Source organism: Leucoraja erinacea, chromosome 30, assembly GCF_028641065.1.
Source record: "Leucoraja erinacea ecotype New England chromosome 30, Leri_hhj_1, whole genome shotgun sequence".
Lineage (NCBI taxonomy): Eukaryota > Metazoa > Chordata > Chondrichthyes > Rajiformes > Rajidae > Leucoraja > Leucoraja erinaceus.
In genome coordinates this window covers 10,784,813-10,801,936 of record NC_073406.1, presented here as the reverse complement: position 1 = coordinate 10,801,936, position 17,124 = coordinate 10,784,813, and the positions used below count along the sequence as shown (strand labels likewise).

At 41.4% G+C, this 17,124-nt stretch overlaps 1 protein-coding gene across 1 annotated transcript in view; it reads left to right on the top strand.

Annotated features, from left to right (window-relative positions):
• Nucleotides 1-17,124, top strand: part of nphp4 (nephronophthisis 4) — a 180,625-nt gene that overhangs the window by 26,831 nt on the left and 136,670 nt on the right. Inside the window, 2 exon segments of the mRNA XM_055659409.1 lie at nt 6,037-6,215; nt 15,082-15,146. Coding sequence (XP_055515384.1) covers nt 6,037-6,215; nt 15,082-15,146 — 244 coding nt within the window.

The window sequence follows — 17,124 nt, the reverse complement described above, 5'->3', positions numbered from 1 at the left end:
TCTGGTAAATATAACAAGTCTCTCTGGTTTCAGTCATCTTGTTGTGTACACAATTTTGATAAAACCTCAATATATATCAGCAATTAATGAATTGACAAGTAAAATCTGGGTCAAATCCTTGACATTTTGCGATGTGGCATGTCAACGCAATCTGTAACTGAGCGAAGTATCTTAGATCTTAAACTTTTAATTGCTATTTGAATATGGCCATTGTTATAGTTTAGCTAATCTGAAAGCTTTGAATTACAAACTGTGTTTGCAGTGAGGCCTCGAGTCATAAAAATTGCTGTAGAGCATGGAAACAGATTCCTTTGGGTCAGCTTGTACATGCCAAACAAATTGCCTAATCGAGCTAACCACACTTGCCTGCGCCATATGCATCTACAGTTGCTTGCAAAAGTTTTCATACCCCTTGAACTTTTCCACATTTTGTCACGTTACAACCACAAACGTAAATGTATTTTATTGGGATTTTATGTGATAGACCAACACAAAGTGGCGCATAATTGTGAAGTGGAAGGAAAATGATACATGGTTTTCAAATTTTTTTCCAAATAAAAAACTGAAAAGTGTGGCGTGCAAAAATATTCAGCCCCCTTTACTCTGATACCTCTAAATAAAATCCAGTGCAACCAATTGCCTTCAGAAGTCACTTAATTAGTAAATAGAGTCCACTTGTGTATAATCTAATTTCAGTATAAATACAACTGTTCTGTGAAGGCCTCAGAGGTTTGTTAGAGAACATTAGTGAACAAACAGCATCATGAAGCCCAAGGAACACACCAGACAGGTCAGGGATAAAGTTGTGGAGAAGTTTAAAGCAGGGTTAGGTTATAAAAAAAATCCCAAGCTTTGAACATCTCATGGAGCACTGTTCAATCCATCATCCGAAAATGGAAAGAGTATGGCACAACTGCAAACCTACCAAGACATGGCCGTCCACCTAAACTGACAGGCCGTGCAAGGAGAGCATTGATCAGAGAAGCAGCCAAGAGGCCCATGGTAACTCTGGAGGAGCTGCAGAGATCCACAGCTCGGGTGGGAGAATCTGTCCACAGGACAACTATTAGTCGTGCACTCCACAAATCGGACCTTTATGGAAGAGTGGCAAGAAGAAAGCCATTGTTGGAAAAAAGCCATAAGAAGTCCCGTTTGCAGTTTGCCACAAGCCATGTGGGGGACACAGCAAACATGTGGAGGAAGGTGCTCTGGTCAGATGAGACCAAAATTGAAGTTTTTGGCCTAAATGCAAAACGCTATGTGTGGCGGAAAACTAACACTGCACATCACCATGAACACATCATCCCCACTGTGAAACATGGTGGTGGCAGCATCATGCTGTGGGGATGCTTTTCTTCAGCAGGGAAAGGGAAGCTGGCCAGAGTTGATGGGAAGATGGATGGAGCCAAATACAGGGCAATCTTGGAAGAAAACCTGTTAAGAGTCTGCAAAAGACTTGAGACTGGGGCGGAGGTTCACCTTCCAGCAGAACAACGGCCCTATAAACATACAGCCAGAGCTACAATGGAATGGTTTAGATCAAAGCATATTCATGTGTTAGAATGGCCCAGTCAAAGTCCAGACCTAAATCCAATTGAGAATCTCTGGCAAAACTTGAAAATTGCTGTTCACAGACGCTCTCCATCCAATCTGACTGAGCTTGAGCTATTTTGCAAAGAAGAATGGGCAAAAATTTCAGTCTCTAGATGTGCAAAGCTGGTAGAGACATACCCCAAAAGACTTGCAGCTGTAATTGCAGCGAAAGGTGGTTCTACAGAGTATTGACTCAGGGGGGCTGAATACTTTTGCACACCACACTTTTCAGTTTTTTATTTGTAAAAAAAAATTGAAAACCATATATCATTTTCCTTCCACTTCACAATTATGCACCACTTTGTGTTGGTCTATCACATAAAATCCCAATAAAATACGTTTACGTTTGTGGTTGTAACGTGACAAAATGTGGAAAAGTTCAAGGGGTATGAAAACTTTTGCAAGCCACTGTAAACGTTTCCTATCTGTGCAACTCTCCACTTGTCTTTCAAATGCCTCTGGCAGTTAATTCCATATATACACATTATCTGTGTGAGAAAGTTGCTACTCGGGTCCCTTTTAAAATGTCCTCTCTCTCACTTTAAACCTGTGTCCTCTAGTGTTTGACTCCCCTACACTGGGGAAAAGGATTGTGGCTATTCTGCACCCTAGATGATTGTACAAATCTTTATAAGATCATCCCTCAGCCTTTAATGCAAATGCATGACCTATTCAACCTCCTTATAACTCAAACACTCCAGACTTGTTAACATCCCTGGTACACAAAAAAGCTGGAGAAACTCAGCGGGTGCAGCAGCATCTATGGAGCGAAGGAAAAAGGCAACGTTTCGGGCCGAAACCCTTGTTAACATCCCTGTATGGTTCTGGATATCTAGTACATGAGAAATACACAGTTGTCTTCAATAATGCAATTTCAACAATATTAGGCTTATTATTGTCATTTGTACACAGGTACAGTGAAAAGCTTTGTTTTGCAATCCAGACAAACTTAAGCACCATAGATAGACGATAAAGGGGAAGGCTCAGAGTGCAGAATATAGTTCTCAGCATTGTAACGCATCAGTTCCATGGACAAAGACCAATGTCCACAATGGGGCAGAGATGAAAAAGACAGTACCCTAGCTGTGGGAAGGACTGTTCAGAACCCCAATAACAGTTGTGAAGGAGCTGAGTCTGCGCTTTTAAGCTTTGGTACCTTCTGTCGTACAGAAGCAGAGAGAGGGAATGATTGGGGTGGACAAGTCTTTGATTATGTCAGTCTGAAGAAGGGTCTCGACCCAAAACGTCACCCATTTCATCGCTCCATAGATGCTGCCTCACCTGCTGAGTTTCTCCAGCTTTTTGCCTACCTTTGATTATGTTGGCAGCTTTTCCGAACAGCGTGAAGTGTGGTGGAGTCAATGGTGGGAAGTCTAGTCTGTGTGATGGACTGGACTACATTTACAACTCTCTGCAATTTCCAGCGGTCACGGGCAGAGCTGCTCCTAAATCTAGCTGTGACTTTTTGTACAACTATCGGGTAAAGACTATTCTTTAAATCACTTGTCAAGAGTGCTTCATTCATCCTTTATAAGGCCTGACTTTTCCACGAGGCCCACTTTATTTCTTTATTATAGGTGCACATTTTAATATTGTAGCAGCAGTGTTGAACCTGCAGAACAATTTGAGTCAATTCACTGCTGCATGGCCTGCGGCTTCTGTGTAATAGAGTTTGGTCAAGTTAGAAACCAGTAATTCATTATTTTCTATGCATGTTTGCAAGTGCCAGTAACAATTCACAATTGATCTTGTTCTTTTACTCAATCACAATCGTAAAACCATGCTGCACAGTTGAATTTCTGGGTCCTAAATTTTCAACTTCTTTAAGTTACAGTGTTACAAATAATGAAATGCAACCAAAATAGGCCTTTTAGTACATTTATCTTCCTGAAAGGTTCATTTAGATTTGGTCCTGAGAATATCTCATAGCATTGTTGAAGTAGAATGAACTTGTTCTTATCCTGTTTTGAACACTCCGCTGTGTATAAAAGTTTCACCTCAAATAAAAAAATAGAGGATATCTAACCTAGTCAGCTCACATTAGCTGAATTGTGCCTTCTGCCGGCAGGATGAGGTCAATCTGTCTTTTTGGCTGAAGGAAATTGCTTGATGACCAGATGGAGAATGCATCGTGGCTGGATGCTTCGCTTCAGGGGATCTGAAAAATAAATGACATGGAATCTAATTGCCATACAGTAGCTATTCTGATGCTTTAGTTAACCTCCTGACTGCTAAATTATTCATGAAACACTCCACTTCAAGTTATCCCAGTATGCTATTACTGATCCTAGTTAATATATCGTAAATGAATTGCTGTAATATTTGATGCATGTAACCACTTTGCCATTAAAGTGACACAGCGTCTTCAAGTAGCAATTGAGAGATACGTCTCAATTTTGTTAGAATGCTGAGTAAGTGGTCCAAAACACAAACCTGGATGGCAGCCAGCCAAATTCTTTTAGTCGTGCCTGGATGAACACTTGCTTAAGTTTTCAACATGCCATGAAGGCTTCTGCTTTCTGTCAGTTCGATTTCGCTGAGTTGAATATCTTTGCCAGGTACTGGTCCTGTTTGCATTTAAAATAACTTTGGAGGGTCATATTGTATACAGTATATACAAATCCAATGAATATATGTTTATTAGGTATTCACATCACCCATGCTAGGAAGCAGCAACATTTCAATGACGTGTGGGAGAAGAATGATAAATGTATTTTTGCCCTGGAAATTACCTTCCATTTTAATTTGTGTTTGTTGAACTAATAGGAGTGAATATTGGATATCCTCAATTTATTTTCAAGATTCTGGAGGATCCCAAAGAACTAGAAATAAAACCAGGAGTGGGCTACTAGGTCCCGTGTGCGATCCCCTCCATTGACTGAGGTCATGGTTCATCCTTTATCTCTATGTGACTTGGAAACATTGAAAATTGGTGCAGGAGTAGGCCATTCGGCCCTTAGAGCCAGCACCGCCATTCAATATGATCATGGCTGATTATCCAAAATCAGTACCCCATTCCCGCTTTCTCCCCCTATCCCTTGATTCCCTTAGACCTAAGAGCTATATCTAACTTTCTCTTGAATACATCCAGTGAATTGGCCTCCACTGCCTTCTGTGGCTGAGAATTCCACACATTCACAACTCATTGGGTGAAAAAGTTTTCCTCATCTCAGTCCTAAATGGCCTACCCCTTATTCTTAAACTGACCACTGGTTCTGGGCTCCCCCAACATCGGGAACATTTTTCCTGCATCTAGCCTATCCAATCCCTTAAGAATTTGACATTTCTAGAAGATACCCTCTCATCCTTCTAAATTCCAGTGAATATAAGCCCAGTTGATCCATTCTTTCATCATATGCAAGTCCCGCCATCCTGGGAAATAACCTGGTGAACCAAAGACTAAACCTGCACACAATACTCCAGTTGTGGTCTCACCAGGGGCCTGTACAACTGAAGTAAGACCTCCTTGCTCCGATACTCAAAACTTCTCGCTATGAAGGCCAAAATGTAATTTGCTTTTTTCACGGCCTGCTGTATTATCTGTGTGTATTGCATTTACAAGGCTATTAGATTGAGGTTAGATTTGAAACTTTTATTGTTGCATGTGACATGTCACAGCGAAATGCCTTATTTTGTATACCGAGGCAAACAAAGAGTCGCCAAATAATGTGTGCCGCCAAAGTTACACAGTACCCTTTTTTTGCCCCAATAGTCTCCCCTCTCCCCCTTGGTTCTCGATAACTCCCCCCCCTACACCCGGTCCCCTTTAGTTCTCGGCAGCCCCTCCACGCTGTGTCCCCTCCCTCCCTCCCTTTGTTATGCTGCTGCAAGTAAGAATTTAATTGTTCCATTGTCGATATATTAATAACCCCTTCAAGGGTGCAATACCCACCACTCCCAATACAGTGGGGCATGGGTTTTTGATGATGCTGCCTTTTTGAGGTAACGCTCCTATAGATGGCCCCTTTGATGGTGTGGATGTCAGCCGCGATGATGGATTGGGCAGTGTGTACCATTCTCTGTAATGCCCTGCAACTTGAATTGCTGAACCAAGCTGTACTGCTAACTAGTCAATATGCTCTCTACTGTACAGCTGTAGAAGTTCAGATACTTCCAGTACTTCAATTGTACTAATGCCTTTTTATGCGTTGAGAAAATTGTTCCATTCGTCAGCATTGCTCGTTCTAATCCTGAACTTTTCAGATTAATTCAAATGACAAAATAGTTAAAAATGAATAATGAATTTGCAGATCTGTATAAATTACTAAACTGGAAAATAAGTTAGTAAATGCAAAAAACTGGAAAAAAAGTTAGCCATAAAAAAATCATTGCAGACAGCAAAAGAGATCTGGAATTATGTTAATGTAAAATGATTAAAAGGAAAGGTGTTTTCCCCATCTATGATAGTTTAATATTTTCTCAGTATTCTGTGTCCTTTTTCAGGCTGTTTATTTCCATATTTCCCTAAACTGTACTCACATTGCGATAATTGTGGAGGTGGTGGCTATCGCAAAGAAACATGAAGGAAATGAACAGATCCTCTCGTGTGGGTTTGGAATTCTTCAATTACCGAACAGGCAGAAGCTTGCATCAGAGGCCGATAAATCTAAAAAAGTTAAAAGGTCAGTATTTAAGGTTATATGGCTTTATAGAAAATAAATCTGGTTCAAGGGATTCTCTCCAAAGATGCACACCAGTAAAATATGGACAAGTTGGTCATTTCAAATATTCTGCATTATAAAAGAGGTACTTTGCAATGATAAATACTCACAGTACAGAAAAATGGACAGACTTTTACGGTGCAATGATTCCAAAGAACAAGCTTAATTCTGGCGCAAATGTAGCTGCCGTGACCACGTATTCCTGGTTACAAAGCACATCAGAAGAAGTACAAGTCAGGTGAAGCTTTTGACAGAGTATGGATTAAATGCCTGATGCTGAATTGCAGAAGAATAATCCCATGCCAAACTTCAACACCTAACATGGTTTATGCTGTTCAAAAACATTGTGACAGTCCATTGAAACAAGTTTAGTGTCAGTACCAATGCTCTTTAATGATTACACAAGAAATGTGCCACCTGTGGAGTAAGTTTTAATGGTATTGCCATCACTCTTGAATCGGGTCCTAATCATCATGGAGAAATATTTCTATTGCAGATACCAATCGCTGCTTTCTATTTTTAGAATGGTGCTCAAAGCACCCTGTGGTGACTTTCTGTGACCTTATCTCAAGAGTGTTGCACACCTACTTTCCCAGTGATTCAAACTGTTAAAATGAAAAAAAGGTTGAAATAGTGGAGTGGCTGACAAACATAAATTGAGGAGCATTTGCTTCAATAATGAGCCTTCTGTAATCAGTCCATGCCTTAATGCCATCCATTATAATAGTGGTTGGTTATGCCGCATCTCAACTTGTGCCTACAAAAAGTACCAGGACCCGCTACAATTCACCTACTGCCACGATATATCAACAGGAGAGGCGATCTCGCCAACGCTGCATTCTGTACTGGACCTCATGGATAATAAGAACACGTTGGTCAGGCTGTGGTTCATGGATCACAACTCAACGTTCAACACCATAATTCCCCCTAAACTTATCGTCACTCAGAGTTTCTGCTCATCCCTTCCTCGTTGCCGGACCACAAACAGTGCAAATTGACAACGGTACTTCCTCCTCAATAGCCATCAATGTGAGCACTTGATGTACCCATTCTTCTGTTACTCTTTCTACTGCCTTGACTGTGTGGCCAGACACAGCTCCAACACAATCTTTAAATTAGCCAACAATACCACTTGTTGCACGAAGAACAGGTAATCTGATGTCAGAGTATAGGAGGAAGCTTGATCATCTGATTAAATGGTGCCAGAACAATAGGAGGGGAATGGCAAGGATCCATGAATTTGTCTTCATCGACGGGGTGGCAATTTGCAACGTTTAGTTCAGTTAATATGTAGAGAAGCACGACAGAAACATTTTATCTCTTTTCATAAGCCCGTGTTTAGAGTAAGTGGGAGAATAAAACTTGCATGTCTGATTCAAAGAGTCACAATAACCTTCCGAAATAAATATAGGAATTAAGCAACGGGTAATTTGTAATATGGGTGATGATATGTGTTAAGGACAGTTATCTACAATAACAATCAATGAACAAGCATGTCATTAATGCTGTTCTTTACTTAACAAGTGCAAGGGTAGCAATAGCTAAAATGGATAATGGTTATTAATAAAATGTGATAGTTTTAATTTTTTTTATTGGTCCATTTGGCAGTCCACACTCCTTGAAGGCCAGTACTTAAAGTATGCTGAATACACCCAAATATATAATTACCAACCTTGTCCTTTCCCTCCCAATCTAATAAGGCATTCTGTATGTCTCAATCTTAACACTGAACATTGTCTGCTCCTCATCTGTTTAAAATCTGTATCTGATATCCTTTCCAGCCACGATAAAAAATAGTGCCTCTGGTGAATGATTCCGATGGCCAGGTTTACATACCACACAAGGCTAAGATTCCCCAGACTCTTTAACCATAAAATATTTAATTCCAAAAAGATGGATTTTCATGAGCAATCAATTTTGTAAACACAGTGTTTGCTACTAATATGTTTACGAATATTGCACGACAAGTTGGAAGCAAATCAGCACCTGGAACATCTAAGTAACCGATGGTCTGCAGCTGAAATTGATGGGAATAGGTGTTCCTGGGGAGCATTCCCTCTGACATCATGAACCCTTCACTGCACACAAGAAAGACTTTGTGCCACAGTTATGACATTGATTGCTTTTCGAACAGATCAGTTGTGCACTAATCTGTTTATAATTTTACCGTCTTTTAAGATGATTTAGAGGAAGTTGATGAGGTGGCATTTAGATGTATGGAAAACTAGCCTTTTCACTTTATTGTGGGAAGTCTGAAGAGTGTCAATAAAATAGTAAGATTAAATGAGAACTTATCAGTTTGAAGTTTGATCTGTATTTTATGAGGAGTTACGATGAGGGATTACGTGAAGAACCCGTCCAGCACGCATGTGCGACATACTTCAAAGCAGCGGTGTGGAATCACAGACAGACACAGTAATTGAAATAAATATAGTAAAGAAAAGGAGAGCTTAGTTACCAGTTTGATCTCTATTATTGAGGGTGAGAGCAGATGGCACATAATCCCTCATCGTAACTCCTCATAAAATACAGATCAAACTTCAAACTGGTAAGTTCTCGTTTAATCTTACTATTTTACTTCGGAGTCACGTGAGTGACTACGTGAAGATTTTAAAGCTCTGTGATTTCAAACCGTGTAACAGTTCATACTTCACTCACTGCCGAAGTCATTCGAGGGAGGAAGTATGTTATCGTAATCAACCATGAATCTGTTTGTAAAACAAAAATGGTGTTATCAACAATAACAGGACAAATGCTCCCCCGGGCTTAAATTATATATTTGCAGATTCTAATGTTATTTCTGCAACCGATACAGGTTCTGCCAGTGGTGTGTTACAAAGTTTGGAATGTATACTCCCTAGACCACCCCGCTGTAGCCAGGATGTGGTCCATAGGCACGTCCATCCTCTTAGTCACATGGAAGCTGCCATGGTGGAATAAGATTTATACACGTTAGTATTTACTCCAGCAACTCCCAGTACCTGCTTGAGCCACTAGAGGTAGTTTAGCTCGTCACCCGACCATGAGGTTTCTTGTGACTGACCCACAAGGCTTTTTCCTCTACCTCGGGTATTTCTTATTGTGTCAATGTAGTTCATTAAGTGGGTCATGACACATAACTGTGGTTCAGGTGGGTATGCTCGGAATTCCATGACTGGACCTGATGTTCCTGGTCTGCTCTGTTTGGCCAGCCCCTGAATGGAAAATGTGACACTATCTGGTGTTATCACCATGTTGTCCTATCACAGTAGATGGAAAAACCGGATCTTTGTGCTGAGGTAAGGCCGTCAGCATATACATCTTCAGGGTAGGCTGTTCCAGGGTGAGGGACCTGGCTGGTGATCATCCCCTAAGGTACGTCAGGACCTCACTGACTTCCCAATTTGGGTGTACCTAGTTCTGGGGAATGGGAATTGAATATACCTCTCCTGAATTTGATCACCAGTGGGTGGTACCCTTGCCCTGTTGTTGTGGTGCCTGAGTTGAGTAGGCTGACAGAGTACTTCTGGCTATATTGATGGCGCAGTAGCTGAGTCCTTCATTGTGGTGAAGGCCTGTCAGGAACTCCAGTACAGGTTTTGTTGTAGTTAAATGTGTAGTTCCTGAGTTTGAGCAGTTTCTTCCCAGGTATGTTCCCTAGTGGATATGCGTAGAAAGAAGGGGGAGAACATAGAGATTAGTTTCCCCCCCCCCCCCACCTCAATACGCGGAAATGTATCCATGCCGCTGCCTTGAGTTGGTTTCATGCGACATACATTGGTACGTGGCGATTCAATTGGAATATAAGGTAATCGATATCTGGTGTCCATATTGCTTTGTAATCTCAGCAAATACTTTTGGTTTAAATGTTCGTTTACAGTATTTAGCTCACCTGATAGGTAAGTTACTGATGGTCATACATGTTTGACGACATACGGTTACCAATTGTTAAATCAATTGTCACATAATATCGATTTTATTCCGCCCAAGTGGTTTGGTATATGCCACCACTGTGATGTTGTTAATTTATAAACGAACATGCAAAATGGTGCACTACTGAGCAATATGCTTGCCCAATAGTAAGTAAGTTTTATTTATATAGCACGTTTTAAGTCAACTCGCATTGACACCCAAGTGCTTTACAAAAATAGATAATACGTTTGCATACCATAGAAAAAGGTTAACAAATAAAGAAAATGGACTCAACACATATAGAGTTCTACACAAACGTCCCCCCCCCCCCCCCCCGTCCCCTCCCCCCCCCCCCCACAGCAGAATCAAATTTCCACTGTGGGGAAAGGCACCAGAATGTTACGTCCTCTTCCTCTGAAAACCCCCGAGGTCGGTCCATTTGTGGCCTTGCAGCCAGTCCGATGAATATACTCAATAGAACATACTCAATATTTCTAACTAGGTTTAATGCCCAGTGTCTATAGTGATGACAACTCCAGATTAGTCCATTTGCCACCATATTCTAGGTATGGGATATAGTTTGAACACTAGTATCTCAGCTCATTGGAAAGGTACAATGTTCAGTAGCTGGTAATGCTGCTACTATCCCAATTACTTTTGCCACGTAGTTGATAGGTGGTTAAATGTTACCATAACTGATAGCATTAATGAATACCAGATAGACAATGTTGTGGATGGGGTCAACGTAGATATCTGGATAATATGACAGAGCCCAGGCTAAAATAAGTTAGTAGCTAATGCAGCCGATATAGCTATATCCAAGGATAGTCTGTCGTTAATATATAGACATGCCATGACGAAATGTTCCTTAAGTGTCAGGGCTGGTTTGAAATTCTGGAATAGCTTCGGCTCATATAAGCCAATTCAATAATAAGTCAACTCAAATCAAGTCAAGTCAAGTTTATTTGTCACATACACATGCGAGATGTGCAGTGAATGAAAAGTGGCAATGCTCGCCATGGTTGCCCCATCCAGGTAAATTGTGGTATATCCGAAATCTTATATAAAAGGGTACAGAATAGTATGCATCTTTAAGTCGATGTCTACCATAAAGTATCCTTGGAATCCATGGTAGTAGTTACAAATTCCATAAGTGGGTATACCTGGTGAAATACTCAAGTGGTTAATCAATGATGGTGCGACATTCACCATCTTGGGGTTTTTTGGTACCAAAGGCTCATATGAGATTTCTTATGACCCCTGGTATATCTTTCCCAGGAGCTAGACCCTCATGTTTCTTAGTGGGAGGGTAGACCCTTTGGGGTGCAAGCTGAACTGGCGGCAAGATATTAATTCTATTCCCCTTGAATATTTTTTGGTATATAACTACCAAGAGTGATAGCTTCCCAACCAGGTGTGATTCCCCCCCCCCCCCCCCCCTCTGTTAGTACAAACCCTTCACCTTTATGTGATGGTAGGAACCATACTTATCTGTCTTCACTGTTGTTTGGTGGTGTGTTCATTTCTTCGGTTTCTGGTTCCTTGTCTGTAGAGATGGTGTTGTTGGGGGTGGCGCATTTTCTATGGGGCCCGCTCTGGACCCTGGCCTGAAAGGGCTTACTGGGGGTTGGCATGCGGGCCCCGAGCTTTCACCAGTACTCTTAAGTAGACGCCTACTGGTGGACGCGTAGAGGCACTGCTGTCTGGTTTTGTGTGGTGCTCATTCCAGGCCCTGCCCTCTTGATGCCGAATTTTTGGATACTTCGTCCAGTTTCTTAGGCTTGGTTTGATAACTTAGCCAGATAGCAGGATCTGTGGTTGTGAGGTCAGTGTTCTCACAGTCCTGTAATTTTTTTTAAAAGTTGAGGGCAGGTTTTATAACTTCCTGAGAAGTTGCGGAGCATCTGTGAACAGTAGGGTCAGGTGTTTTGCCATACTACTCTGCCCCTCTGGAATGAGCATGCGAAAATGATAGCCGACGTCAGGGATATCAAATGCAATTTAAGATATTTGGGTTTTTTAAAAAGCTATGCTCAATGTACCCCCCAATAATGGTGGGCACTTTGAGTAAATGCAATTTAGGGGAGGCGTGATGAAACCTGCGCCTCATGACTACCTGTCTTGGAGAGGTTTTGAAAAGAACAGGTAGTAAACTGGCCGTCAGTTGAGACTGAAAAGGCCATCTCGCTAGTGGTGGAGCCACATAGCGGCCACACCCAGCAGCGCTTCCTGATCCTGTACCTCAAGCATACTCCCGATATTCTCCAACCAGTGACCCCTCTTCTTGACCAGCCCAGCCCTGGTCGCCATCAATTCCTCGACAAGGGAGATGGCCAGTGCTGTAGGCACTGGAGTGGGAGTGTTATGCTCCCTTGGCAGACTTGCCCCTGCTCCTGAGGCAAGTCTCGCTGGAGTTTTTGGCTCCATGACCTTACTCTGGCTTGGAGAACAGACACTTACTTGTTCTCGTTTGAAGTGGCGATTCCATCTTCTGTGTCTGTCTCCAGCCCGAGGTTTGGTTGCTGGCTTTGCTGATTGAGGCTGTCTGCCGTTTTCGGGCGGCATTTCAGCGGTTCTCGGGCGGCGAGTCTCCTTGTCGGGAGATGCTGGGGTTACTGGCCGGTTTTGAATTTCCCTCCAGTCCGCTGCTGTTGGTCAGACAGCTGTTTAGCGGACTGGGCAGTACCCGTGTCTGTGGGCCGCAGCGTGTGGGGTCCCGCCTCTCCCCCCTCCACTGACGGGATGTTCCTTCCCTGGAGTCGAACGGGGGCCGCTTCCCTCTGTGCTGCTTTGCTGTCTCCAGTTCCCCTGGAACAACAAAGAGAGGCAGAGTCGCGAGTTTAACCTGTAGGTAACCTGTAGGTAAGTTCCTTCAGGCTTGTAGCGGGAGCGCCTGTGCTCCCGTTCTTCGCTGTTGCACTGCGTGAACGCAATGTCGCACATGCGTGCTGGACGGGTTCTTCATGTAGTCACTCACGTGACTCCGAAGTAAAATTCAAATTAGGCCTTCAGTAAGGTAAAAGGCAACATGGAAGTATCAATTTTAAAGCCATTATGTGCTCCGTCCTTGGGAATCTGTTGCCGGCCCTGCTTTGTTCTGGCCTTTTTCTTACCTCCAGTTCCCTCCCCTCTACTTTCATTCTGAAGAAGGGTCCCGACCCGAAATGTCATCCATCCTTTTTCTCCAGAGATGCTTCCTGGCCAACTGAGTTACTCCAGCACTTTGTCTATTATCAATTTTACAGTAAAATTTAAATTTGCACTGAATATTCAAATGTTGTGCCAACATTTCAAAAGATAATTATGATTTATAGTTAAATATTGATGCAGATTCAGTTATTTGATTTAAATTGTTAGTTTCATTTGGTGTGTGAAATGTCTTCAAGGTGCCTAGGTACTAAAGAATTTATCTCAACAGTAACACAGAAAAAACATGACATTTTCATGAAATATTTCTCTTTCGTTGCTTAAACTCATAATTTTATAATATTGCTGTGCAGATTGTATTTGAGAACTAAGAAATCCATCTAATTTCATTGACCATACTTGCAGCGATTAGATTATTTATTGTCTTGCCATTCATTTCTTCCATTTGATTTAGTGGACTAGTAATTGCAGAGAGCTGGAATGCAATTCAATTGATATTTTAAAAACAAAAGCTCTAGATACAATAAGATTAATAATGACAACCACATAACATGTAACTTTTTGAAAGCACGAGCAACATTTGATTAGTAAACTTGTTTTATAATTTTTTGAAATAAGTCTGTTTAGTTTTTAGTTTAGTTTATAGAATTTCTTCTTCTTTCGTGTGGCGTGCACAGCCTAAAGTTGGTGGACAACTTGTTCTATTTGATCTTCCGTTTGTGCACGTCGAGTTAATTGCATTAGTCGAAACGGGGCGGACCACGTGAAGGTTGCAATCTTCTACCCCAGTTTATAGATACAGCGCGGAAATAGGCCCTTCGATCCAAAGACTCCGTGGCGGCTGGCGATCCCTGCACACTAATATTATCCTACACACACTAGGGACAATTTACAATTTAACCAAGCCATTAACCTACAAACCTGTACGTCTTTAGAGTGTGGGAGGAAACTGGAGCTCCCGGGGAAAACCCATGCAAGTCACGGGTAGAACGTACAAACTCCGTACAGACAAGCACTCATAGTCAGAATTGAACCCGGGTCTCTGGTGCTGTAAGGCAGCAACTCTACCACTGCGCCACTGTGCCGCCCATATTAGTAAGTTAAACCATGGTAAATTTGATTGAACATCTGTTCATCTCATGGATTATTTGAATGATCTTTTTTATCCTAAAATGTGAATCTACTGTTTCTTTGCAACTGGGATTAAATAATTATATGCACACACATGTATGTGACCTTCCTTTCTTTCAGCAGTCCTATCAGCATAAATGCATAACTACACTCGTAAGCCTGTCCAGTGTGGCGGGCACTGGTTGCATTTCCCATCTTGCAGCAAGTGAAATTGACTTGTAATTGGCAGACAGATTGTGGGAAAATAGCCCAGCAGGAAAATTGAAGAGTTCACCATTTTACCATCATGTATAAATCCATTATGCCTTCAAGGCAACTGAAAAAGTTAGGTAGCCGAGATTTAGTCAATCTAATTTAATTCTCGTCTTCCTGAGGGGAATATGGCATTCGTCACCTTGGTTATTTGATTATTTATTATGGTGTTCATGATGGCTTGCAGTCTCGTTGAAGTTACAAGCCTGTTTCGCCATTCTTCAATATGAGATAGTGAAATCTGCCGTGGCTGGCCATGGTCGTAGAGGATTTTTCAACGCCAATTGGAAGTGGACATTATTTCCTCGTATTCTTTTCAATACATTTAATACAGCTATACCCTATGAGTGCCACTCAACCGTACAAAATCAAGTTAATTGCTACTTTTCTTTTCCGAAAACTTCAGGTTGAATCTCTATCATGGCACTCCAAGAGCATTGCTGCATCCAGTGTCGGAGGACTCTACGGAGAGTAAGTCAAACTTTTTTTTGCTTGTGCAGGATGCTTTCTTCATACGTATATTCAAATCAATGGATATGGGGAGAAAGCAGGAAAGGGGTAGTGATTTAGGATGATCAGCCATGATCTTATTGAATGGTGGTGCTGGCTCGAAGGGCAGAATGGCCTTTTCCTGCACCTATTTTCTTTGTTTCTATGTTTCTAAATGTGCAGACTGAGGTATAAATTACTAGACTTATAATCATAATATACAGGCATTTAGTTTATTTGAAAGATCTGACACACAAAGGGATGACGGTGCAGATATTTCCCCTCGCCATTCTCTGAGCTGCCATGTTGCCTAAGAAGTGTGCCTTTAACTTGGATTCCATTGCGTCTGGTCTCCATGTATCTCTGGAAGAGCTGGATAGGCTGTGACACGGCTTCAACCGCTCTAGCATCCCGAATGTCACAACGACTTACCTCAAGGAGCCTGATACTGACCTATAACATCTCTTAAAGGGACAATTAATGCCGAAATAAATATATTAATTTGAAAATGAAAGCATCTTACAGTCACCAATTTAGCTTGTGATAAGTATTTTAATTAATGATATGAACCCTGTGGAAATTTGGAGCTGTAATTTTACTAGACAATCTACAATCATAATATTTTTCACAAGCGTGAGAAAGAATCATGTCTTTAGTCTGGTGCTAATCCATTTGTAATAGGATATTGACAAATAATGTGTATCATTGCCTATTCATTACTTCTGTTCAATACAGCTCTTCATGTAGTTTTATAGCATGCCTTATAAAGTATTCCAACCCAAAATTATTATCTGCATTCCATTTCAATCTTTTGGGAAATATATAGAGCTTCATCCGTTTTCATATACTGATCTTCCAAGGTTTAACATAATTGTTTCTCCATAATTTAGTCACTGGCAATGATTGTTCAATGATTGTTTTCTGTGTGTCAACATTACAATGAGAGAGCTCAAAATGCCAGAGTAACTCTGTGGGTCAGGCAGCATCCATGGAGAACGTGGATAGCTCAGGACCCTTCTTCAGACGTCTTCATCCATGTTCTCCAGGGATGCTGCCAGACCTGCTGAGTTACTCCAATATTTTGTGTCGTTTCTTGGTCAACCAACATCTGCAGTTCCATGTTTCATCATTGCAATGTGTGTTACAACTGGAAGAGAGCTAACACAGGGTTTGCACAGGATTCTTGTGTGTGAAAGTGTTTTTAAAAAATAAAAAAATGAAAACATTTAAATGTAAGGATGATGTCATGGATGATGCCAAAATTGTCTACTTGGTTTAAAGTAGTGAGGAAAGCGTCAGTCTGCAGGATGATATAAATGGTCTGGCCATTTGAAGAGAAAAGTGGCAAATCAAATCTAACCTGAAAGAGTCTGAGGAAATGTGCTTGGGGAGATGCAACAAGGCAAAGGGATATACGTTCAACATGAGGACTAAATATTGTGGAGAAACAGAAGGATGTGGGAGTGCACTTCCAGAGTTTCCGAAAGGTAGCAGATCCGGTCGATAAGGTGGTTAAAAAGCCACGTGGGTGATATTACTAATTGGGTATAGAATATATAGGCGTAGAGGTTAAGGTAACAGTGCACGAGTGTGGCCACAGTTTGGAGAAGATTCAGAGGAGAGTTATGTTGATATTGTTGAACATATTTACTAACAAAGAATGAATAAACTTTGGTTCTTTTCTTTGGAGAAGGTGGAGGAGAGACAATTGAGAAATAAAAATATAAAGATAGGAGGCACCTCTTTCTATTTCTCTTCACTGAGAAATTTAAAAAAAAAATGGAGAGCAAAGATTTAGTAATTGTGGATTAAAAGATTAAAGAGAATATTTCCAGGCAGAGATTGTAGTGTGGGGAATCACTGGCTGAAATTTGTAATGCTCTAAGTTATTCCTCTGATCTCCTCTAAATCTCCTGACCCATGCCTTATGTACACTGGTTGTACTTGCTTGGGTGATGAT